The sequence below is a fragment of the Sus scrofa genome, chromosome 17 (assembly GCF_054392235.1).
Source record: "Sus scrofa isolate SSC_HxYL_T2T_F1_AM1 chromosome 17, Sscrofa_HxYL_maternal_Yorkshire_Landrace_v2.0, whole genome shotgun sequence".
NCBI classification, from domain to species: domain Eukaryota; kingdom Metazoa; phylum Chordata; class Mammalia; order Artiodactyla; family Suidae; genus Sus; species Sus scrofa.
Window position 1 is genome coordinate 19,030,725 of NC_139399.1, and position 25,652 is coordinate 19,056,376.

At 45.7% G+C, this 25,652-nt stretch overlaps 1 protein-coding gene across 3 annotated transcripts in view; it reads left to right on the forward strand.

Annotated features, from left to right (window-relative positions):
- Positions 1 to 25,652, forward strand: part of HGSNAT (heparan-alpha-glucosaminide N-acetyltransferase) — a 47,570-nt gene that overhangs the window by 8,838 nt on the left and 13,080 nt on the right. For all 3 annotated transcript variants that reach the window (XR_014832740.1, XM_085004378.1, XM_085004379.1), the window contains exons 3-13: positions 3,153 to 3,289; positions 3,746 to 3,867; positions 8,890 to 8,959; positions 14,357 to 14,426; positions 15,757 to 15,854; positions 18,488 to 18,564; positions 19,558 to 19,588; positions 20,691 to 20,851; positions 22,165 to 22,280; positions 24,218 to 24,339; positions 24,703 to 24,829. Coding sequence is in view for 2 of the 3 variants with exons in the window: in XM_085004378.1 (XP_084860504.1) it covers positions 3,153 to 3,289; positions 3,746 to 3,867; positions 8,890 to 8,959; positions 14,357 to 14,426; positions 15,757 to 15,854; positions 18,488 to 18,564; positions 19,558 to 19,588; positions 20,691 to 20,851; positions 22,165 to 22,280; positions 24,218 to 24,339; positions 24,703 to 24,829 (1,131 nt within the window). In the remaining variant the exon portion in view is untranslated. The remainder of the gene's footprint in view (positions 1 to 3,152; positions 3,290 to 3,745; positions 3,868 to 8,889; positions 8,960 to 14,356; positions 14,427 to 15,756; positions 15,855 to 18,487; positions 18,565 to 19,557; positions 19,589 to 20,690; positions 20,852 to 22,164; positions 22,281 to 24,217; positions 24,340 to 24,702; positions 24,830 to 25,652) is intronic.

The following is a 25,652-nucleotide window of genomic DNA, read 5'->3' on the forward strand; positions in this document are numbered from 1 at the left end:
AGATTATCGCAGAATATTGGGTAGCGTTCTCTGTGCTACATGGTGCTTTTTGATTAACTCTTTTATAAATAGTTGTGTATATGTTAAGATAGAGGATTTATTTTATCTGAAGGTGTTACTCCTATGCTAGCCCTTGCTACTTTTTAAGGACAAGGCCGTTCTTCCACATAAAATGAAATGTTCTTTATTTCCAAATCAAGAGCTTCAGAGTGCCACCTTCAGAGGAGGAATTTTAATGGATAGTGACCTGTGTAGTGTAAATAGCTAAAAAAACCCCAAATTTAGGAGTTAATTTAGAAGTTCTGTCCTGGCACAGCAGGTTAAGGATTTGGTGTGTCACTGCAATGACTTGGATTACCCCTGTGGGGCAGGTTCAATCCCTGGCCCGGGAACTTCCATGTGCTGTGGGCATGGCCAAAAAAATTTTTTTTAAATCCTCATTGTCAGTGTGGGTATCAGCTGGAAAGATGATGGAGCAGTACCTGACACCTTCTGTAAAGTAATGTGAAACATACAGTGTCCGTAATATTAAAAAGGTAGGCCAAGAGAAGACTTTTATCACAAGAAGGACCTCAAAGAACCTTGAATTAAATAGAAAAAATTGATAACTTCAAAAATATCTGTATGTAACAAAACATCAATTATGTGTTAAATCAAAAGAGACTAAATAAATACAAAATCAGAGATTATTCATTCTGCAATCTCATATCTTTGCACAACAAAAGCTAATATAATAGGAGATACAATACAAACATCAATGTTTCATAGAAAGGTCTTTGACCTGGCCGAAGCAGTTCTTATGAAAATTTCTATCTAAATGTTTCCGACAATAAAGATAATGGTAGTGCAAGTTGCAGTTGCTGGAGTTCCCCTTGTGGCTCAGCGGGTTAGGAACCCCACTAGTATCCATGAGGATGTGGGCTCCATCCCTCACCTCGTTCAGTGGGTTACAGATCTGGCAATGCTGTGGCTGTGGTATAGGCTGGCAGCTGCAGCTGTGATTCAACCCTGCCACAGAAACTGCCATATGCCACAGGTGCAGCCTGAAAAGACAAAAAAAAAAAAAAAAAAAAGAAGTTGCAGCTGCGCTTTGCTGAGGGCCTGCTCTGTATATCAGGTATGTGATAGCTCGTTTAATCCTCACAACAATCCAGGATATATGGGTTCCACAGGTGGTGATGCTGAGGTTAAGAGCAGGAAAGTGACTCTTTCCTGGTCACCCAGCTACCATGTGGAAATGCTGGGTCCCCTTGCTTTAGCTTCACAGGCTGTTTGTTTTCCAGATCCTGCTTGATGTTAATCAAAATGAAAAGGGGAAATGCAAAGCTACTGAGTAAAGATCTCAAGGTTTTGGAAAGCAGTGCAGTGTCATCATCCAAACAAAAAAAGGGAAGCACTAAAAATAATAACTATGGAAACTGCAAATGAAGAAAAAAATAGAAATAAGCATGAGTCAAGAGAAGGTTTTCTAAAATAAAAGTCATATGATTGATAAATTATTGATACATTTAAGGGAACAATGGAAATTAGTTAAATTAGAAGATGGGATGTATATGTCAACTGACATTAAAATAATTTGGGTCCAGACTTTGTGCTTTGGCTCAACAGGATAGGCAGCATCTCCGGAGTGCTGGGTCATGGGTTCGATACCCAGGTGCAGGAGGTTAAGGATCTAGCATCACAGTAGGTTACACTTGTGGCTCAGATCTGATCCCTGGCCCAGGAACTCCATATGCTGTAGGGCAACAACAACAACAACATTATGGTCCAATGAACAGTTACAAATGACTTGTTTATTTCTTTGTTCACTTTTTAGGGCTGAAGTTTCCAGGGTAGGGGTCCAATTGGAGCTGCAGCTGTCAGCCTACACCACGGCCAGAGCAACGCAGGATCTGAGCCCATCTACAACTGACCCCACAGCTCAGGGCAATGCCTGATCCCAGACCCACTGAGCAAGGCCAGGAATTGAACCCACATCTTCATGGATTCTAGTTGGATTTTTTTCCCACTGAGCCACAACAAGAACTCCACAAGTGATCAATTTAAAGTTCAAAAAATTGGAGGTGCAGCGGGTTAAAGATCTGGCATTGTTACTGCTGTGGCTCAGGTTCCATCTCTGGCTTGGGCACCTCTACATGGTGCAGGCACTGCCAGCAAAAACAACAGAATATAACAAGATGAAAGCACTAGAATGGGGAAGTATTTGAGAAAGTAAAAAGTTTAATATTACGGTATATGAGGACATGTACATTTCTAAGATTATATTTGAGGAAATTTCGTGCCTACCAGATGGTTCACACTGTAGGGAACATAAAATAGCAAAAGAATATTGATTTATTTAATCTACTGATAATGTAAAATATAATCTTAATCCTGTGAGATCATAAATACCTAGTACCTGAACAAAAGGAATAAGTCCTGGTAAGACTAATAAGAAATAAATATATTGTCATTTTTCTTATTTGAGTGCTCTTTGGCCATATGTAACAAGAACCATTAAAATAATTATTTTTTATCCTTTAGTCTCATTTTTGGAAATTAATTTTGGGGAAAGAATTGAAAGGAATAAGGATATCAGGTGTAGATCTTTTAAAACAATGTAATTTATATAAATTACAAGTATATTGTAATATATAACATAATAAAACATGTTTTGTATAATTAAATTATGTACCTTTCAAAGCAATACACCTTATATAAATTACAAATATAAGTATAGCTCTATTATCCTATTATATAACTGAATTATCTTTTAAAACAATTTATATGTTTTATGCAAAAAACCCCAAAACTTTGAAAGCTGACTAAATATTCATAACTAGAGTATTTGACGGAACATAGTGTAACCATTAGAGATTATAAATATGCAAATTGAGAAGAATCGTGGAAATTTATTTGTTAAATAATATTAAGTTAAACAGTAGAATGCGAGAGTTAATGTATTTGTTCATCAAGTGAAGAATTTACCTTTAAATAAAGGTTGTACAGATTCATAGCAATACCTAGTTATATAGACACATTTTATTTATGCTATTGAAATTTACAAGGTTTTTATACCTCTAAAAGAAAAGTTACCCCAGGGTCTTCAGTTGCATGTCCAGCAACAACAGACTTTCAACACCCTAACCCTTTGCTGTGCTTTAATTGTGCAGTGCTTGCTCCAGGTCCTGGTCAACGTTTCCTGGGGTGGGAAACCCGGGAAGCCCAGCACTGCAGCCGTGGCCGTGAGCACCCAGCACGGATCCATCCTGCAGCTTAATGACACTGCGCAGGAAAAGGAAGTTTGTAGGTTCGTACCTGCTTTGATGTGACCTATGGAAGTCTGCCTTTTTTTCTCTCTCTCTTTTTTTTTTTTCCTATTTAGCTTTTGGCTTTTTCTTCTTTCAAAATCTCTCTCTGGAGTTCCCTTCATGGCTCAGTGGGTTAAGGACCCCATGTTATCTCTGTGGGGATGTGAGTTGGATCCCTGGCCTTGCTCAGTGGGTTAAGGATCTGGTGTTGCTGTTAGCTGTGGTGTAGGTTACGGATGTGGCTTGGATCTGGTGTTCCTGTGGCTGTGGCTCAGGCCCTCAGCTGCAGCTCCGTTTGGACGTTGGCCTGGGAACTTCTGTATGCCACAGGAAAAGTCTTTCTTCATCGTCCCTTACCTGTACCCAGGAATGGCTGTCACTCTGCCTGGATAACGTTACCAAAATCCAGCTCCTTATTTCTTAACTTAACAATGTTTCTTTTCTGATCGTTGTAGGCTGGAGTACAAATTTGGAGAATTTGGAAACTATTCTCTTTTTGTAAAGCACACCCATGATGGAGTCAGTGAAATTGCATGTGACCTGGTTGTCAACGAGAAGCCAGTTGACAGTAACCTTCGTAAGTACATGCTCTTGGTTGATTTTATAAGTTTGCATTTTCTTTTTTTTTTTTTTTGTCTTTTATTGCTATTTCTTTTTTTTTTTTTTTTTTTTTTTTCCCCACTGTACAGCAAGGGGGTCAGGTTATCCTTACATGTATACATTGCAATTACAGTTTTTCCCCCACTCTTTCTTCTGTTGCAACATGAGTATCTAAACATAGTTCTCAATGCTATTCAGCAGGATCTCCTTGTAAATCTATTCTAGGTTGTGTCTGATAAGCCCAAGCTCCCGATCCCTCCCACTCCCTCCCCCTCCCATCAGGCAACCACAAGTCTCTTCTCCAAGTCCATGATTTTCTTTTCTGAGGAGATGTTCATTTGTGCTGGATATTAGATTCCAGTTATAAGTGATATCATATGGTATTTGTCTTTGTCTTTCTGGCTCATTTCACTCAGTATGAGATTCTCTAGTTCCATCCATGTTGCTGCCAATGGCATTATGTCATCCTTTTTTATGGCTGAGTAGTATTCCATTGTGTATATATACCACATCTTCTGAATCCAATCATCTGTCGATGGACATTTGGATTGTTTCCATGTCCTGGCTATTGTGAATAGTGCTGCAATGAACATGCGGGTGCATGTGTCTCTTTTAAGTAGAGCTTTGTCCGGATATATGCCCAAGAGTGGGATTGCAGGGTCATATGGAAGTTCTATGTATAGATTTCTAAGGTATCTCCAGACTGTTCTCCATAGTGGCTGTACCAGCTTACATTCCCACCAGCAGTGCAAGAGGGTTCCCTTTTCTCCACAGCCCCTCCAGCACTTGTTATTTGTGGATTTATTAATGATGGCCATTCTGACTGGTGTGAGGTGGTATCTCATGGTAGTTTTGATTTGCATTTCTCTTCTAATCAGCGATGTTGAGCATTTTTTCATGTGTTTGTTGGCCATCTGTGTATCTTCCTTGGAGAACAGTCTATTCAGGTCTTTTGCCCATTTTTCCATTGATTGATTGGCTTTTTTGCTGTTGAGTTGTATAAGTTGCTTATATATTCTAGAGATTAAGCCCTTGTCAGTTGCATCATTTGAAACTATTTTCTCCCATTCTGTAAGTTGTCTTTTTGTTTTCTTTTTGGTTTCCTTTGCTGTGCAAAAGCTTTTCAGTTTGATGAGGTCCCATGGGTTTATTTTTGCTCTAATTTCTATTGCTTTGGGAGACTGACCTGAGAAAATATTCATGATGTTGATGTCAGAGAGTGTTTTGCCTATGTTTTCTTCTAGGAGTTTGATGGTGTCCTGTCATGGCTGAAAGTTTGCATTTTCAAAGGTTTTAGTTTCTGAGTACTGTTTGTAACACCTTGGGTAATGTACATCCTGGAATGTAGTTAGAGTATATTTATAATGTAGTTATTGGTCATCGGCGTATACTAAAAAATTATGTCAAACTAGTATATATAGGATGGATAAACAAGATCCTACTGTGGTCCACAGGGAACTGAATTCAATATCCTGTGATAAACCATAATAGAAGAGATTATGAAAAAAATATATATATGACTGAATCATTTTGTTGTACAGTAGAAATTAACCCAACATCGTGAAACAACTACACTTTAATAAAGTTAAAAAATAGGAGTTCCTGTCGTGGTGCAGCGGAAACGAATCCGACTAGGAACTGTGAGGCTGTGGGTTTGATCCCTGGCCTCACTCAGTGGGTTAAGGATCCGGCATTGCCCAGAGCTGTGGTGTAGGTTGCAAACTCAGCTCAGTTCCTGTGTTGCTGTGGTTACAGTGTAGGCCGGCAGCTATAGCTCCAATTCAGTCCCTAGCCTGTGAACTTCCATATGTCACCTGTGTGGTCCTAAAATGCAAATAAAAAGAAATTAGGAGTTCCCACTGTAGCACAGTGGGCTAAGGATCTGCTGTTGCTGCAGCTGTGATGGAGGTTGCAGTTGTGGCTCAGATTTGATCCCTGGCCTGGGAACTTCCATATGCCACAGATGCGGCCAATAAATAAATAAATAAATAAATAAATAACATTTAAAAAGGAAAATTATGGAATTCTCTTGTGGCGCACTAGGGTAAGGATTGGGCATTGTCCTTGCAGTGGTTCAGGTTGATGTTGTAGTATGGGTTCAATCCCCGGCGTAGGAACTTCTGCATGCCATGGGTATGACCAAAAAAGAAAACTCTATGATATATGAAAAATTATTTGAAATATCAACATAGTCTCATAATTGTCACTTAGTTTAATTATGAAGTGTCAGTAAGCCAAAAAAGTTAATGCAATGAAAAAGAACTAGAAATAGGACAGTTGACTGGCCATTGTCCTTCCTTGCTTTAGGATTTAGGGTACAGTGTTTCCTGTATGTATCTCTTTTTTTTTTTTTTTTGTCTTTTTGCCATTTCTTGGGCTGCTCCCGTGTCATAGGGAGATTCCCAGGCTAGGGGTCGAATCAGAGCTGTAGCTACCGGCCTACGCCAGAGCCACAGCAACGAGGGATCCGAGCCGTGTCTGCAACCTGCGCCACAGGTCATGGCAACGCCAGATCCTTAATCCTTTGAGCGAGGCCAGGGATCAAACCCGCAACCTCATGGTTCCTAGCTGGATTCGTTAACCACTGCACCATGATGGGAACTCCTCCTGTATGTATCTTTGACAGTCCAGATCCCCTTGGGCTAAGGAGGGATCATTCATTCGCTGATCACTGGAGAAAATCTGTCACTCTTAGCCCCTATTTAGTGTCAGAAATCCCTGGTACTGTAGCGAGAAGTAAGAACTACTCACAGTGCTGCTGTTGCAGACTGTGGGGTCGTGTCAGAAGAACACTGGTAAGAGCCAACATGAAAGGGCAGTTTTAATCATTAAAAAAGAATCAGGAGGAGTTCTCTGGTGGTGCAGCAGGTTAAGGGCCAGGCACTGTCACTGCAGTGGCTCCTGTTGCTGCTGTGCTACGGGTTCAATCCCTGTTTCAGGAACTTCCACATGCTGTGGATGCAGCCAAAAAAAAAAAAAAAGGGATCGAGAATAACGAATGTAATTGATGGAAATACATTGAATATTCAAAAACCAAAGAGTTCATTATGAAGCTAAAAGGCACAAGGTCCCCTTCCCCAAACAAAAGTAAAAGCAATACTTTGGTTGCTTTTGGAGAGAACAAGTACACAATGATACCTGATGTTAACTGGTATGATTTAAAGTTATCACTTGAGGAGTTCCCGTCATGGCTGAGCAGTAACAAATTCGACTAGTATCCGTGAGGATGCAGGTTTGATCCCTGGCCTAGCTCAGTGGGTTGAGGGTCCTGTGTTGCTGTGAGCTGTGGTGTGGGTCACAGATGCAGCTGGGATCCCAATTTGCTGTGCCTGCGGCGCAGGTCAGCAGCTGCAGCTCTGATTCAGCTGCTGGCCTGGGAACTTCCATAGGCCGTTAGTGCAGCCCTAAAAAGCAAAAAGAAAAGTTGTCACTTGAGTTCCCACTGTGGCTCACTGGGTTAAGAACCCAACATAGTGAGTGTGTGTGTGTGTGTGTGTGTGTGTGTGTGTGTATGTGTATGACTGAATCTCTTTGTTATACAGCAGAAATTTACATAACATTGTAAATCAACTGTACATTAATTAAAATTTTTTTTTAAAATAAAGGCAGAAAAAAAAATAAATTTGTCACTTGAAAGGAAGGATCCTCTATCCCAGCAGTCCTGTTTTGACTGAATTTTTATGATAAAGAAATAGTCCTAGATGGTGAAGGTAGATCCTTTACAGAAAAGCCCAGCTAATAAATGTGGCAGAATGGCAGAATATTTTGCATCAACTAATGACCTAATTGTTTCAAGGAAAAATCATGAGTGGGTGGAATCACTGGATGAAAGGGGAACTTTACGGGCAGGCTGTCCCCAGCTGGATGCATGTGTCAGGCACATGGCCAGAAGCAGGAAGTTCTCTCCTGGTGGGAAAGAGCCCCTGCACAGTGTTGCCGGGGAGCTTCTCAGCCGAGGCTTGACAGCTCATCTCCCACTTACAGAACACTTGGAGGATGGAGGACCAAACAAGCCCAGGCACAAGTGTCCTGGCAGATCAAGAATGCGAATGATATGTGCTGATAGGGGACCGTGGCTGTTGATGGATGCATGAGATTTAAGACACTTACTAGTACAAACCTCGCTTGGATCCTGATCTGAATACAGGGATTACAAAAAGCATATATATATATATATTTTTTTTAAGGGGCACGATTGTTGCATATGGAAATTCCCAGGCTAGGGGCTGAATTGGAGCTGCAGCTGCCGGTCTATACCACAGCCATAGCAACTTGGGATCTGAGCCACGTCTGTGACCTACACCACAGCTCACAGCACTGCCGATCGCTGACCCACTGAGTGAGGCCAGGGATCGAACCTGCATCCTCAAGGAGACTGGTCGGGTTCATTACTGCTGAGCAACAACGGGAACTCCTGACCTTGACATTTTTGAGGAGAACTGGCCAATGTTGTTACTTGGGTTTGCCTGCTGCCCTCTCATGACTGGGAAGAGGCTGGGCGTCTCGGGTGGAGTGTCTCGAGGGGAGTCCTGCAGAAGTGACTCTTGTGCCCTCCTCAGGGGTGACGTCAGGAGCTTCATCATGTCCCAGGTGTGCATCCTGAAGATGTAGGGAAGAAATAACCTGGTATCTGGAACTTGCTTAAAAATACTTCACACACACACACAAACACACAAGGAGGGGAGAAGGGGAGAGTAGTAATTAATACACGCAGTGTTGATAATTCTAGAACCTAGGTGATGGGTGCATGTGGGTTTATTGTACTGTTCTCTGTACTTTTGGAGTACACGATGACAACTCCCCCCCTAACCCACCCCACCCCATGAAGAGTGTTCTCAGTTTTAACAGGAAATGTAGCATAAGGATATAGACTTTCCCTTCATTTGTTTCCGTTTGTATTTGTCTGCATTTTTAACTTAATGTCATTAACTGTAATGACAGGACTGCACTGATGCTCAGAATCACACCTTTGGTGACGACGTGTCTTTTCTCTTTGCAGCTGTGTGTATTGCGTTCCTTGTCGGCCTGGCACTCATCATTGTGCTGTCCTTTCTAAGGTTCCTGATGAGGTGAGCAGGGGTTTGGGTGGACACGTTGGGAAAAATAGAATATAGGAAAACTATGTTCAGGAAGTTCCCTTGTGCTGCCCTGGATTAAGGGTCCAGTGTTGTCACTGCTGTGGCTCAGGTTGCTGCTGTGGTGTGGATTCGAGCCCTGGCCCAGGAACCTCCACATGCCGCAGGTACACCCTTCCTAAAATATATATATATTTTTATGACTGGATATATGGATCATGTTTAGATACTGATTTGAGCAATTAAACTGTAGAAAAGATAGGAAAATTGAACTGGATATTTGATAATATTGAGAATTTTTTTTTCTTTAATGGCTGTACCCACAGCATATGGAAGTTCCCAGGCTAGGGGCTGAATCAAGGTGCAGCTGCGACCTATGCCACAGCCACAGCAATATCAGATCCTTAACCTACTGCATCGGGCTGCAGGTTGAACCAGTGCCTCTGCAGAGACAAGCCAGATCATTAACCCACTGCACCACAGTGGGAACTCCCAAGGAATTATTGATAATATTTTAAAATGTGGTAATAGTATGGTAGTTACATTTAAAAATAAAGAATCCTTATCTTTTAGTGATACTAAAGGTATTTATGGTGAAGTATTTCTGGGTGAAATGGTATGATGTCTGTGACTTTTCTTTAAAATAATAAAGCCCAGGGAGTTCCCTGGTGGCCCAGCCGTTAAGGATCTGGCATTGTCACTGCTGTGGCTCAGGTTTGATCCCTGGCCCAGGAATTTCCGCATATGCAGTTGCAGCCAAAAAAGTAATAATAATCAAGCCAAGGCAGGAGAAAGGGGCAGTGGGTGGGAGCATAGATGAAGTAAGACTGACACTTGTTGAGGTAGGTGATGGGTCCATGCAGGTTCATTATACTGCAGTGTCTGCTTATGTGTATGTATATGTGTGGAACTGTCCATGACCAAAAATGAGAAAAGGAAAAAAATCCTATGATTTATTGAATAACTCAAATGTGCAAACTTTATGCAAAACATGCTTTTTTTTTTTTTTTTTTCTTTTTTGGCTGTCCCACGGCATATGGAGTTCCCAGGCAAGGGATCAGGGGATCAGATCCAAGCCACAGTTGCAACCTAAGCTATAGCTGGGGCAATGCCAGATCCTCAACCCACTGTGCTGGGCTAGGGATTAAACCTGCGTCCCAGTGCTCCAGAGACACTGCCGATCCCATTGCACCACAGCAAGAACTCCAAAACATGCATTTTTTTTTTTTTTTTTTTTTTTTGGCTTTTGTCTTGTTGTTGTTGTTGTTGTTGTTGCTATTTCTTGGGCCGCTCCTGCGGCATATGGAGGTTCCCAGGCTAGGGGTCGAATCGGAGCTGTAGCCACCGGCCTACGCCAGAGCCACAGCAACGCGGGATCCGAGCTGTATCTGCAACCTACACCACAGCTCACGGCAACGCCGGATCGTCAACCCACTGAGCAAGGGCAGGGACCGAACCCGCAACCTCATGGCTCCTAGTCGGATTCGTTAACCACTGCGCCACGACGGGAACTCCCAAAACATGCATTTTTTTTGCCAGGCTAACATATACTTTTTTTTTTAAATAGAAGATTTATTTTCAATGTCTGCAATTTCTGGTAACATAAAGTTTATTACATGTTTCAGTATCAAGAGAGCTAGAAGCACAGTACATAAAAGGACTCAGTTTTTAGAAATGTTTTGTGTAATTTCCACTGGAAAGCCCTTGATGATTTATACTCAAAGATATGCATTCTCTTGATTTTCTCATCAAAGACATGTACCTACTAAAAGGACAAATTTAATTGCTCTCATATTCCAAATAAAAAATGCAAGGTAATCATTATTATTTGAAAAAGAACAAATTGGCCTGGAGCTCTGAGTTTGCCATGGTTGTTGAGTTTGAGAAAGGATTTGTGGATTTTAATCATCAAATGTGGGGACATAAACTTGGAAAGTTCTTGTTTTTTTTTTAAATTTTTTTGACCATGCCGTGGCATGTGGACATTCCTGGGCCAGGGGTTGAACCTGAGCCACAGCAGTGACAATGCCAAGTCCTTAATCCCTAGGGCACCAGGGAATTCCTCCTGTTCTTATTCTTAGGGGCACAAAATGAAAGTGAAACCATCCTAGAAAATTTCAGGGGTTGTAAATAACAAATGGTATTACCCCATCAGGTCACTAAGCAATCTTTAGTGTCTTAGAAATCAGGATTCGTTTCCACTGAAAAATTTAAAGAAAGAGAAGGGGAGAAGTAAACTAACTCAGAATGAAAACATTGTGTGAAAGAGCTAAGATAAACTGTTTGATTTTTCCTAAGAACTCTCGTTTTTTTTTTTTGTTTTTTTTTTTGTTTTTTTTTTTGTCTTTTTGCTATTTCCTGGGCCACTCCCGCGGCACATGGAGGCTCCCAGGCCAGGGGTCCAATCGGAGCTGTAGCCACCGGCCTACGCCAGAGCCACAGCAACGCGGGATCCGAGCCTCGTCTGCAACCTACACCACAGCTCATGGCAACGCCGGATCCTTAACCCACTGAGCAAGGGCAGGGACTGAACCCGCAACCTCATGGTTCCTAGTCGGATTTGTCAACCACTGCGCCACGACGGGAACTCCGAACTCTCGTTGTTTTAAAGAAAAAAACGAGTTAATGTATTTATCTTTTGTTACTCGTGTAAATCAATTTAATCTTATCTGGATATCTTTAGGCACTAAACCACTGATCCAAGAGAGAGACCCCAGCACAGTAACTGTCTGAATCACTCCAAGGTCGCTTTCAGACTTTCTCAGTTTGCATACACCCATTTTTATTTATTTTGCCATCGAGTCTGGAATACTGGGTTTTGCTGTTTGTATTTATATTTCTTTTTTTTTTTTTTTTTTTTGTCTTTTTTGTCTTTTTGCTATTTCTTTGGGCCGCTCCCACGGCATATGGAGGTTCCCAGGCTAGGGGTCAAATCGGAGCTGTAGCCACTGGCCTACGCCAGAGCCACAGCAACGCAGGATCCGAGCCGCGTCTGCAACCTACACCACAGCTCACGGCAACGCCGGATCCTTAACCCACTGAGCAAGGCCAGGGATCGAACCCGCCACCTCATGGTTCCTAGTTGGATTCATTAACCGCTGAGCCACGATGGGAACTCCCTGTTTGTATTTATATTTCTTTGTATGGACATTCTTTTTTTTTTTTTTTTTTCCAGAGCAGACAAATATTAATAAAATCAGGGTTGAGAGAAAGTCAGCTGTACACTTTGACTATCCTGTTCCTACTGTTTTATTTTTTACATTTTTACATTTTTAAAATTTATTTTCTTGACGTATACTTTATTTACAATGTTGTGTTAATTATTGCTGTAAACTATTAGAATGGATGAGCAATGCGGTCCTACAACACAGCACAGGGAACTGTATCCAATCTCTCGGGATCGAACATGGTGAAAGATATTATGAGAAAAAGAATATGTGTATGTGTGACTGGGTCACTATGCTCTACAGCAGAAATTGGTATAACATTGTAAATCAGCTATACTTGAATAAAGAATATTTAAGCAAATTTCGGCTGTACGGCAGAGTGACTCAGTTATACACATATATACATTCCTTTTAAAATTCTTTTCCACTATGGTCTATCCCAGGGTAGTAAATAGAGCTCACTGAGTTGTATAGTAGGGCCTTGTTGCTTATCCATCCTGTATGTAGTAATTTGCCATCTAACCCCAAACCCCCAGTCCCTCCCACTTCCTTCCTCTTCCCCCTTGGCAACCACAAGTCTGTTCTGTATGTACGTCTGTGAGTCTGTTTCTGTCTCGTAGGTAGGTTCCTTTGTGTCGTGTTTTAGATTCCACACGTAAGTGATACCCAACGGTGTTTGTCGTTGACTCACTCCATGATGCTCTCTAGGTCCATCCACGTTGCTGCACTGTTCCTGCTGTTTTAACAGCCGTAGCTCATCTCTCACAGCTTGCAGACACCGTGATCAGTCATTGCTGCATTGAGCACGTGTGGTTATTTGCAGCCTTTTGCTGTCCTGACTTTAACATGTTGTCAATCAGAATTCTAGTCATGGGGAATAATGATCACCTCTCATCCTCACGACACTGTTGAATGAAGGCTCCTTTTATTTTTTTTCTTTTGGTTTTAAGTTCTTTTATTCTCCAAAATAATTTTTTCAAACAGGGTAATATGGTATATTTTAAAGACAAACACATAGGGAATTATCTTCAACACAAGTTTGATTTCCAGTTCTCAACATATAACTTTTTTTTTTTTTTTTTTTTTTTTTGTCTTTTTAGGGCTGCACCTGAGGCATATGGAAATTCCTAGGCTAAAGGTCGAATTGGAGCTGCAGCTGCTGGCCTACACCACAGCCACAGCCATAGCAACACAGGATCTTAGCTGAGTCTGAAACCTACACCATGGCTCAAAGCAACGCCAGATCCCCAACCTACTGATCAAGGCCAGGGATCGAACCTGCATCCTCCTGCATACTAGTCAGATTCCTTACCACTGGGCCAAATGGGAATTCCCTAATTTCTTTTATATCCAGCAGAGATGGTAGCTTCAGCCTTTCTTTTTTTTAATCATTGAAACCTAATTTATTTTATTATTTTGTTTTTAGGGCCATATCTGCAGCATTTGGAAGTTCCCAGACTAGGGGTCGAATTGGAGCTACAGTTGCCAGCCCACTCCACAGCCAGAGCAACTCAGAATCCGCGCAGATTCTGTGACCTACACAACAGCTCATGGCAACGCCGGATCCCTAACCCAATGAGGGAGGCCAGGGATCAAACCTGCATCCTCCTGGCTATTAGTCGGGATTGTTACCTCTGAGCCACAATTGTTGCCTCTGAGCCATGGATACTAGTCAGGATTGTTACCTCAATAACTCCTGTTTCATTTTTTTATTAAAGTATAGTTGATTTACAGTGGTGCCAAGTTGTGCCAGTTTCTATAGTACAGCATAGTGACCCAGTCACACACACACACACACACACACACACACACACACACACACACACACACATTTTCTTGTACTGTCTCACATCATATTCTGTCCCAAGAGACTGGATAGAGTTTCCTGGGCTGTACGGCAGGACCTCATTGCTCATCCATTCTCAATGGAATAGTTTGCATCTATAACCCCAAACTCCCCGTCCATCCCACTCCTTCCTCCTCCCCCTTGGCAACTGTCTTTATTCTTCTTTCATTAATGAGGAACCCATGCTGTCAGGGTTGAGCATTTGAAAGTACTGCTATTGTAAACTTTGATTCCTACTTTTGCTTCATTAAAAAAACTTTAAAATGTCTAATTCTTTAACTTGTATAGAATGTGAACTTTAATTTTCTTTCAAATTGCTATCATTCTGAAAATGCTGCCAAAGAAAGTCAGTTAACCGAGCCTTTTATTTATTTACAGTTTGGAAGACTTTCATAATTGGATTTCTAAAGCAATAAACACGCGGGAAACCGATCGCCTCATCAATTCTGTGAGTTATTGGAGCACATCATGTGTGCTCTGGGTAGTTTCCTAGATTTGGAATTGACAGTTCCCCATTGAATAATCTTTATTATCGTATGTTTTGGAAGGCCAGGTTGTGTGTCCTGCATTCTTTTTTTTTTTTTTTTTTTTAGGGCTGCACCTGTGGCATATGAAAGTTTCCAAGGAAGGGGTCCAGTCGGAGCTGCAGCTGCCAGCCTATGCCATAGAATCTGAGCTGCATCTGTGACCTATACCACAGCTCATGGCAACTCCAGATCCCCTGAACCACGGAGTGAAGCCAGGGACCAAACTTGCATCCTCATGGATACTAGTCGGATTCGTTTCTGCTGAGCCACAAGGGGAACTTCCAGTGTCTTGCATTCTTAATAAATAGCAGTCTCCTCTGGCCTCTGTAAAGGGTGCAGTCCTTTCTCTTTCTTTGTGAGGCTGGAGCTTGGGCTTCATCGTGATGCTGGGTGTGCAGATTGTTTTCACTCTGCCAGCAGCACTATTAATTCGTCCAGTTAAGTAGAGAGTATCAAGATGGAAACAAAAGAATAAGAGGCACCAATAGTAAATCTATAGAGTTCCCTGGTGGCCTAAGGGGTAAAGACCTGGTATTGTCACTGCTTTTGCTGTTGTGGCATGGGTTCAATCCCTGGCCTGGAAACTTCTTTCTCTCCTTTTTTTTTTTTTTTTTTTTTTTTCATTTCAAGGCCGTACCTGCGGCTCATGGAAGTTCCTGGGCTAGGGGTCAAATCAGAGCAGCAATTGCAGGCCTGCACCACAGCCACAGCAGTACCAGATCTGAGCTTCATCTGTGACCTACACCACAGCTACTGGTAATGTCAGATCCTAATCCTCTGGGCGAGGCCAGGGATGGAAGCTGCATCTTCACAGACACTATGTTGGGTTCTTAATCTGCTGAGCCACAGTGGAAGCGCCAGGCCTAGGAACTTCTGCATGCCACGGGCATGGCCAGAAAAAAAATCTATAAAAGTGATGGCCTGCTGTGGCGACCGAACATGTTTTTTGTGTTAATCATTTCCTGTGGCCATATTTATGTCCATTTACGGCCATACTTGCTCTTACCTTGTTCCTGATGTCCCTTGTGGTCGTTGATCGGCTTGGCCACTGCCAGGTCAGCAGGAGGCACAAAACCAAATAAGGTGAAAAACCAAACCTCTAGGCGGAGTCTTACAGAAGCAAACTACAGTGTTGTCCAGAAGAGCCATCCTTGCCTTCCACTTTGCTCATTTCTTCCCTAATAAACCAGAAAAGTGTAGTTGACACTTTAGCATTCTGAACCGTCTAGTCTTTCTCCCCTTTTCTGGAAGGAGCTGGGCTCTCCAAGCAGGGCAGCTGACCCTCAACCCGAGGCCTGGCGACTGTCGGCGGCCCCACTGCGCCTCCGCTGCGTGGACACATTCCGGGGGTACGTGGGGCCCCTGGGGACCCAGCGGGCGGCGGGGCACAGGCCACCTCAGGTGGCAGGTTCACACATACGCACACTGCCAACCTAAGGCATTTGATGAATCGTTTACTTTCTGGGCTAGAAAGGAGTTCCTGCTGTAGAGATAAATCAGCAGCTGCTCCTGACTTGGAAGCTGTCCCAAGAGCCTGTGTGACATGTCCCTAGGCAGGAACAGGGGGGTGGGGGGGCCAGAATAGGCTCCATGGGGACCTGAGAAGCCTCTCACGTTAGTACAGAGCTTCCTGTGGGCCCATGTGTGGGCAGGTGGCCGCCCTCTTCCTCACCCGCACTGGCCAGGCAGCTGGAACGTCAGGCCCTTTGGGTAGCAGACCCAGAGTCACAGGGGATAGCTGTTACTCTCTAATTCTGGGTTGAGGATGAAGGCCAGGACCGAACTCTGAACAGAAAGCCTATAACTGTATGCCTAAAAAGAAATACGTAGGTGCCAAGTCATCTGTTCCTACCCACTGAGGCCTTGTAGACCCTGTGACAACCTGAGAGCTCTGGGCCAGCCTTCCCAGAGCCCTGAGTGCTCCTGGTGTGTCCCTGAAGCCAGGGACCAACCTCAGTAATGATACTAGTCCTAGCGATGGCTGACAGCGGGTCCTCCCTGTGTGCCCGGCCCCACTCCAACTTGTCCTCGTTTATTTTATCTCTTAGGGATCCTATGAGGTACGTAGTCTTTTTTTTTTTTTTTTTTTTTTTAGGGCTGTACCCACAGCATATGGAGGTTCCCAGGCTAGAGGTTGAATATGGAAGTTCCCAGCCTCCACCACAGCCACAGCCACACCAGATCCGAGCCTTGTCTGTGACCTACACCACGGCTCACTGCAACACTGGATCCTTAACTCACTGAGTGAGGCCAGGGTTCAAACCTGTGTCCTTATGGATACTAGTCGAGTTCATTACTGCTGAGCCACAACAGGGACTTGAAGTATTCTTTTTTTTTGTCTTTTTGCCTTTTCTAGGGCCGCTCCCGCGGCATATGGAGGTTCCCAGGCTAGGAGTTGAATCAGAGCTGTAGCTGCCGGCCTACCCAGAGCCACAGCAACGCAGGATCCGAGCCACATCTGCGACCGACAGCACAGCTCACGGCAACACTGTGTAACTTGCCTGAGGTCCCTCAGGAACTAGGTGGGTTTTGAATCCTGGCAGTTGGGCTCCAGAGTTCCTGCAAATCACCCCACTGATGCATTAAGGTCTTTGTTCCCCATGTTCTGCAGAATTAGTGTCATACAACAGCATATGCAGAATCTATTTTATTATTTATTTATTTATTTACTTTTCAGGGCTGCATCTGTGGCATATGGAAGTTCTCAGACTAGGAGTTGAATTGGAGCTGCAGCTGCAGGCCTACATCACAGGATCTGAGCTGCATCTTTTTTTTTTTTTTTGTCTTTTTAGGGCTGCACCCTTGGCGTATGGAGGTTCCCAGGCTAGGGGTCCAATCAGAGCCGCAGCCGCCAGCCTACTCCAGAGCCACAGCAACACGGGATCCAAGTTGTGTCTGCGACCTACACCACAGCTCACGGCAATGCCAGATCCTTAACCCACTGAGCGAGGCCAGGGATTGAACCCGCAACCTCATGTTCCTAATCAGATTCGTTAACCACTGAGTCACGACAGGAACTCCTGAGCTGCATCTTTGACCTACTCTGCAGCTTGTAGCAATGCCAGATCCTTAACCCACTGAGTGAGGCCAGGGATCGAACCCACATCCTCATGAACACTACGTCAGGTTCCTAACCTGCTGACCCGCAACGGGAACTCCTGCAGAATCTATCGTCCTCTTTCGTTCAGAGATGCTCACAGGTGGACAGGAGCTGACATTAATTAAGTGCCAAAGATGTTTCAAGGATCAGTTAGGGGCTGTGATGCATGTTACTCACCATCGTGTTGCCTCTGGCCCCCGGGTTAGGGGTCTCCCTCCTTCACAGAGAACTGATAGGAGGCTTGTCTCAGGGTGAATGGCTCCTAAGAGAGAGGGGCCGAGGGCTTGACCCTAAAGACTGTCCCCTCCTGCTACAGGTCTTTAACCCGAGACACCCAAAGAATTAGCACAAAACGGAGTGATGGGGAATGCTTTGCTGTTTTCAAGTTACGTGGTTTAGTGTCAGCATAAAGTTTTCTTAAGACGTCATGTCTAGGAGTTCCCGTTGTGGCTCAGTGGGTTAAGAACTTGACTCCTGACTAGTATCAGTGAGGATGTGGGTTCCATCCTTGGCCTCACTCAGTGGGTTAAAGGATTTGGCATTGCCATGAGCTGCAGTGTAGGTCACGCCACAGCTCAGATCCCGCATTGCTTTGGATGTGGCACGGGCCTCAGCTGTAGCTCCGCTTCAACCCCTGGCCCAGGAGCTTCCGTATGCCGCAGGTGTGGCCCTGAAAAGAAGAAAAAAAGATAACCATGTTGGAAATGTTGCAGCAGCACTTTAGTGTGGGGCCCTAACTAGTGATTCAAAGTGGTAGTTTCTCGCTCTTTCGGTGTCTGCTTGTATCGTGACGACACATAGTGAGCCGAACGTGTCGCCTGCAGCTGGGCCATCGTTGTCACCCACACCAGCCCTGAGAGCACGTCTCTGTCTGCTTTGCAGGATAGCGCTCATCCTCATGGTGTTTGTCAACTACGGAGGGGGGAAGTACTGGTACTTCAAGCATGCCAGCTGGAATGGTAAGATGCTGCTTAGAGGGAGCCTTACTCACGTGGGGCCCCAAGCACAGTGGGTGGGAGAACCCCTGGGCACCCGCCAGAGCTCCAGAGAGCAGTCCCCACGGGAGGCCTCTGAGATCATTCAGTCAGCTTTCGGTTTTGTCCTTCTGGGTGTCTGGCTCGGAGATGCTTCAGTATAGCTGAGTCTTGGAAGTTCTTGTCTGTGGAGCCACAGGGCTCTACAGAAGGAACTAGGTTGTAAATGGCCCTCGTTCTGTCTGGATTTGCCTTAGAAACGGTAGTTTCTTGCTCTTTCAGTGTCTGTTTGTATCATGAGGGCACCTGGTGAGCAGCATGTGTCACCTGCAGCCGAGCCGTCCTAGTCACCCGTACCAGCCCCAGGAGCACGTCTCTGTTGCTTTATAGGGTAGCCGCACGGGCGTCCTGCTCATGGTCCCCCTGGGGTGTTGTGGGCTGGGCTGTGAATATGGCTCGGTGGTCAGTTTAGGATGGATTTCTGTTTGTTTTGACTGTGCCCTTGGCAGGTGGGAATTCCTGGGCCACAGATTGAACTTGAGCCACAGCAGTGACAACACCGAATCTTAACCACTGGGCCACCGGGGAGCTCCCTAGGATGGATTTTGAATAGCGCTGCTTAAGATAGCACACTGCTGGGGCTCCCGCTGCGGCGCAGCGGGATCGCCAGCATCTTGGGAGCTCTAGGACACAGGTTTGATCCCCAGCCCGGCACAGTGGGTTAAGGATCCATGCAGCTGTGGCTTAGGTCACAATTGCGGCTCTGATCTGATCCCTGGCCTGGGAACTCCATATGCTATGGGGCAGCCCAAAAAGAAAAAAAATGGGAAAAAAAAGCACACTGTCTGCACACTTCCGCCTGGTGTCCAACTCCGGGCTCTCAGGAGTCCCTCCCCCTCAGTGGGAGCAGGAAGCCACCCAGGGGAGGAATCACCCATGTTCAGGTCCTTTGCTCACCACCTGCCTGTGTTTCCACAGGACTGACCGTGGCTGACCTCGTCTTCCCGTGGTGAGTTGCAAATCCGCCACCTGCTCTTTGCGGCCCGTCTGTAGGGTTTTGTTTTCAGCTGATGCTGGACTTTCCCCACGGTAGCCCTGAGTTCCGGGCCACAGGCCTGTGCTGCCCACAGGTTATCAGGTCCTGCTGGAAGCCGTGCTCCAGAAGCACACTCCCGCTTGGCCTCACGCTTATATGACATGTGCAAATAAAAGAGGAGTGACTTTGGTGGAAACATTTTGTTAGTGTGGAGGTGATAGACAAGCTCCTGGCATCTTGTAGGAAATCAGGAATTCTCAATGTGTAGTTAAAACCACTAATCTTGATAAATAAGTGTAAGAATCATCTCTCCTAAAGAAAAGGCAGTGTATTGGTATCAGGGAATTCTGAGAACTATGTGACAAGCTGTGACAGTAGTAAGTTACAATTTATTTTTATTTATTTATTTTTTGCTTTTTTTTTTTTTTAAGGGCCGTACCTGCAGCATGTGGAAGTTCCCAGGCTAGTGGTCGAATCGGAGCTGCAGCAGCTGGTCTGCTCCACAGCCACAGCAAGCCCAGATCTGAGCTAAGTCTGCAACCTACACCACAGCTCACGGCAATGCTGGATCCTTAACCCTCTGAGTGAGGCCAGAAATTCAACCCACGTCCTCATGGATACTAGTCGGATTCATTTCCATTGAGCCACAGTGGGAACTCCCCATAGCAGCCTGTCTTTGGTGACCAAATGGGAGGGTTGTTCCTGGAAACTGCACTGAGTTCCGAAGGGTTTCCTCCTAAGACAGGATATGAAGGTGCACAGCAGCCCAATGTGTGATTCTTCCCCCTCTGCTCACCTGATGATATTTCTGTTTTTGTTTATTTACTTATTTTTTTGGCTGGGCCATGACATGCAGAAGTTCCTGGGCCAGGTATTGGACCTGTGCCACAGCAGTGACACCAGATCCTCAACCCACTGAGCCACCAGGGAACTCCCTGATGTTGTTCCAGTGATTGATTCCTTAAAAAAAAAAATCACATGTTGCTTCTCCTGTGCAGTGGGTTATAAAACACCGATAATGCAGAGACAGAAGCAACTGGAAGTGTCCACCTAGTAACAGCTGTTGTCGTTGTAGGTTTGTATTTATCATGGGAACTTCGATTTTCCTGTCGATGACTTCCATCCTGCAGCGGGGATGTTCCAAGTTCAGATTGCTGGGGAAAATTGTGTGGAGGAGTTTCCTGTTAATCTGCATCGGAATCATCATTGTGAACCCCAACTACTGCCTTGGTCCACGTAAGTATCTTTTCCCCTCTGTCAGAATAGATTCAGGTTGAAATGGGGGAGATACATGTTATAATTTGAAAGAGATGTGGTTCCTGCATCTCAGGGACCTGCCAAAAGAACAGTTAACAGAAAAGTATATATAATGCATGTGTGACTGCGGGCATTTTTTTTGTTTGTTTGTCTTTTTAGTGCTGCATCCAGGGCATATTGGAAGTTCGGAGGCTAGGGGTCAAATCAGAGCTACAGCTGCTGGCCTACGTCACAGCCACAGCAACATCAAACCCAAGCCATGTCTGTGACCTACACCACAGTTCACGGCAACACCGGATCCCTGACCCACTGAGCGAAGCCGGGGATCAAACCTGTGTCTTCATGGATACTAGTCAGATTGGTTTCCGCTGAGCCACAAAGGGAACTCCCCGACTTGGGGTATTACTGTCTTGGAATTTTAGACCCAGGAGGTGCGTCTGAGTCCCTCACACCCTTCATTTGTACAAAGGGAGACTGCGCGACAGGGGGCGAGTGAGGGCTCCCTCCGAGTGTAGTGGTGGCCGGCAGGGTAGGGACCAGACTAGGCTGCTGGAGCTCAGACCCCCCTCCCACGCTGGGGTTTTGTTATTTTGTTCACAAGCCCACCTGCTCATCACCTGGACTCCCCCGGCCGCCAGGAAGGAGTGACATCTCTGTCATTGTCCGAGCGTGTGGGAGGCACAGGGAGCTGCGGGGAGGATGTGAGCCCTGTGCTTGGGACCAGTGTCAGGATCCAGGAGGACGCTAGTCACTGTCCTCAAGGGACTGACAGTGTCATTAGCAAGAGAGGACAAAGTTACCCAGCTGGTGGCCAGATGAACCTGTCACACAGAAGGCACCAGACTTTAGAGAAGAAGAGGGGGTGAGGTTTTAAGGGGAGGGGGCACAGAAAAGCTGACGTGATGGCTCTTCAGAGAGTGGGCGGGTGCTCCCAGCAAGACCCATGTGGAGGTCCTCAGAGGGTGACTCGCAGGGCTGTGGGTACCTGACTTGCGCTGGGTCTGTGGGTTGCTGCTGGATGGCGGGAGTTGAATGCACACTGCTGATGGCAAAGGCCAGGGGGTGACTTAAGGGCTGGGGGCATCCCCATTTTATCCCCAAACCAAGCAGGATCCTTGCTCTCAGCCCAGCCTCCCGCTGGCCCGCTCCTGGGTGTTCGAGCTCCTGACCACGTGGCTTCCACCTTCAGGAGCTGAAAAAGACATAGGGCACATGAGGAGTTCTCTTCCCTTAGGGGGAGGTGGGGGGAAGCGAGGAGGCTGGCTCACACCCCCTTCTGGTATCCCCTGCAGTGTCCTGGGAGAAGGCACGCATCCCCGGCGTGCTCCAGCGGCTGGGGGTGACCTACTTTGTGGTCGCGGTGTTGGAGCTGCTCTTTGCCAAGCCTGTGCCTGAGAGCTGCGCCTCGGTGAGAAACCCTGCTTTCAACAAGGGGGGAGTGTCCCTGTAGAGCTGTTAGAACTTCAGCTCTGACTGCAAGATGAGCCTACCAGACTCTGTTAGTCAAAAGCATTCTTTTTTCTCTTCTTCAGTTAGTTTTTCTTTTTTCTTTCTTTCTTTTTTTTTTTTTTAGGGCCCCACCCACAGCATATGGAAGTTCCCAGGCTAGGGGTTGAATTGGAACTGCAACTGCCAGCCTAGGCCACAGGAACAGCAATGCCAGATCCGAGCTGCGTCCGAGACTCAGGCAATAGCGGATCCTTAACCCACTGAGCAAGGCCAGGGATTGAACCCACATCTTCATGGATACCAGTCTGGTTTGTTATTGCTGAGTTACAGTGGGAACTCCAGTTTTGTTTTTTTTTTCCTGGCCGCATCCATGATGTGTGGAAGTTCCCAGGCCAGGGATTGAATCCGAGCTGCTGCAGTCAGGTTCTTCGTCCTCTGTGCCACAGTGGGAACTCCTTCAATTAGTTATTTTTACTTAATACTTAATATAAAAAGATTATATCAGTTTTTTTTGGCCATGCCCGTGGCATGCAGAAGTTCCTAGGCCAGGGACTGGACCCATGCCACAGTAGTGACAATGCCAGATCCTTAACTGCTAGGCCACCAGGGAACTCCTATGTCAGTCTTTTTTTATTGTGGTAGAAAGCACATAACATGAGAGCTACCCTCCTAATAAATGTTTGTTTCTTTTAATCAAGTGCATTTTGATGACATTAAATAACATCACGTCTGGTTTGCTGGTTCAGCCTCTTAGGGGCGTTTCTGCCCATTTTTACATTTCTTTGTGGTACAAGATACACAGACTCTGGGAATGTTTTTGTGTCTATAAAGTGCTGCCAAGGTTTAACTTGGAGGGAAGGAGCTGAGGTAGGGATAGAAGGAAGGAAATAATAAAGATCAGAGGAGAAATAAATGAAATAGAGACCAGAAAATCAATAGGAAAGATCAGTGAAACTAAGATCTGTTTTTTTTTTTTTTGAAAAGAAAAGCCAAAAAAAAAAAAAGGGGGTTATTGAGATATAATTCACATACCATAAAACTCACACATTTGAGGTGTAAAGTTGAGTGGAATTCAGTATATTCAGAGTCAGTCATCGCTACTGTCTGATTCTAGAACATTTTCATTACCCTCCAAAATACCCTGTCCTCACTACCAGTTGCTCCCCAGCGCCCAGGTCTCCCACCCCTGGGGAACCCCTGATCTACTTTCTGTCTCCGGGGCTTCCTATTCTGGACCTTTCATACACTAGAATTGTAGGTAGCTTTTTGATTCTGTTTTTTTTTTTCCTTTAACATGATATTTTTCAAGGTTTATCCATGTTATGCCATCAGTGCCTGATTTCTTTTTATTCCTGAATAATAGTCCATTTTATGAATATACCACATTTTGTATCCATTCATCAGTTGATGGATATCTGACTTGTCTCCACCTTTTGACTGTTGTGAGTAATGATTCCCTGTCCATTCATGTACAGGATTTTGTATGAACATCTCTTTTCAAATATCTTGGGTATAGGAGTAGAATTGCGATTTTTTGTTTTTTAGCCACACCCTCAGCAGTGGAAGTTTCTGGGCTAGGGATTGAACCTGAACCTGTGCCGCAGCAGTGACAATGCCGGATCCTTGGCCCACTGAGCCACCAGGGAACTCCTGTCCACTGATTTCTTACCTGACATTCCACTGTGATGTTTCATAGAGCTGGAACCTCTAGACCACATACTACATGTGAAACAAACATGCAGCTAGTTTGTGTTACTGCCGTAAGGGCCGAGAGAAGCATGCCTGGCAATTTCCCAGTACGCGTGCTGTGTGTGAGTTCACACCCGTTCCACCTGCCTTTAGTTCACATGTGTTTTATCCTCCTGCCCCCCGTCCCCACCCCGCGGCCCTGGTCAGGAGAGAAGCTGCTTTTCTCTGCTGGACGTCACATCCAGTTGGCCCCAGTGGCTCTTTGTGCTGGTGCTGGAAGGCGTTTGGCTGGCCTTGACGTTCTTCTTACCTGTTCCCGGCTGCCCAACGTGAGTGAGCCCGTGGGGATGCCCTTTCTGCATGTCATTTTCTGCCGAGTCAGAGCCCCTGGCTTGTGGGGTCAGGGCTCCCACGTCCAGAGTTCGCTTCTTCTCTGCTCCTGAGATGTGCCTCGTGTGGGAGGGAGGCTGGTGCCTGTGGGAGGACTGTCTCTGTGAGGTTTTGGGAGTCGTGTGGAGGAAGCCGGGTCTCTCCTGGGCCTTTCCGTGTGGGCTGCTGTCCAGTCAGGGGCGCCCGGGGGTCGTCGGGTTGCCAGGTATGCACGGGTCTCTGGTGGCCTGTGCAGATCGCCAGCGTGTCCCCTCCTCCCTTCGGAAGTCTGGCTGGTGAAGTTCGTGTTCTCGATCCCCCAGGGGTTACCTGGGCCCCGGCGGCATTGGCGACCTGGGCAAGTATCCAAATTGTACCGGAGGAGCTGCTGGCTACATTGACCGCCTGCTTCTGGGGGACGACCACCTTTACCAGCACCCTTCCCCGGCGGTGAGTGGCCCGCCTCGTCCTCGGAGCTGGGGGCTTAGGGGCTCTGGGGAGAAAGGGCCAACTTGGAGCTGGTCCATGAAGTAGAACGGGATGGGAACCAATCTTTTCCGCAGAGTTGGCTGACTTTATTTATTCATTTATTTATTTTGCCATGGTTGTGGCACGAGGAAGTTCCCGGGCCAGGGACTGAACCCGAGTCACAGCAGTGACAATGCTAAGTCCTTAACTGCTAGGCCACCAGGGAACTCCAAAGCTGACCGACTCTAGAGATGTCAATTTAATGCAGGTTGTGGGCAGAATGGAAACCTTTCGTTGGCTTTTAAAGTGAGAATGTGTGGCATCCAGCATGGAGCCTAGTGCCTCCCTGGACATCTCAGGTCCTGGGGCAGACCTTCCCTGTGGGAGGTTTGCCAGGTGGTGCTTTGGGGTTGGCACCTGGCAATGAAGGCCCTGCTTGGTCTCCTGGGGGATGGGGTGGCCCCTCAGAATTGCTGTCAGTGGGGCGAGGGGTCCGGCCCTTGACATCCTGGGTTGGATGTGAGCTGTCCCAGCAAGGTGGTACCTCCTGCAGAGGCAGCTGTCGTCAGCAGGGACAAAGCCAGAGGTGGCTGAGAGCTTCAGGCCATTAGTCCCCTCTGGTGGCTGTGGCTGCCATAGTCCTTGAAGGGGAGGGTGGGGGGGTAGCAGTGTGGTGCCATAATGCCCCCTGTCCCCTGGCATTCACTATAATGTGTAGTTCCAGATTTCTACAGTTTCTACAGTAACACTTTTTTTTAATAATAAAATAATATGGATTTTTTTTTTCCCTCTTTTTAGGGCCGCT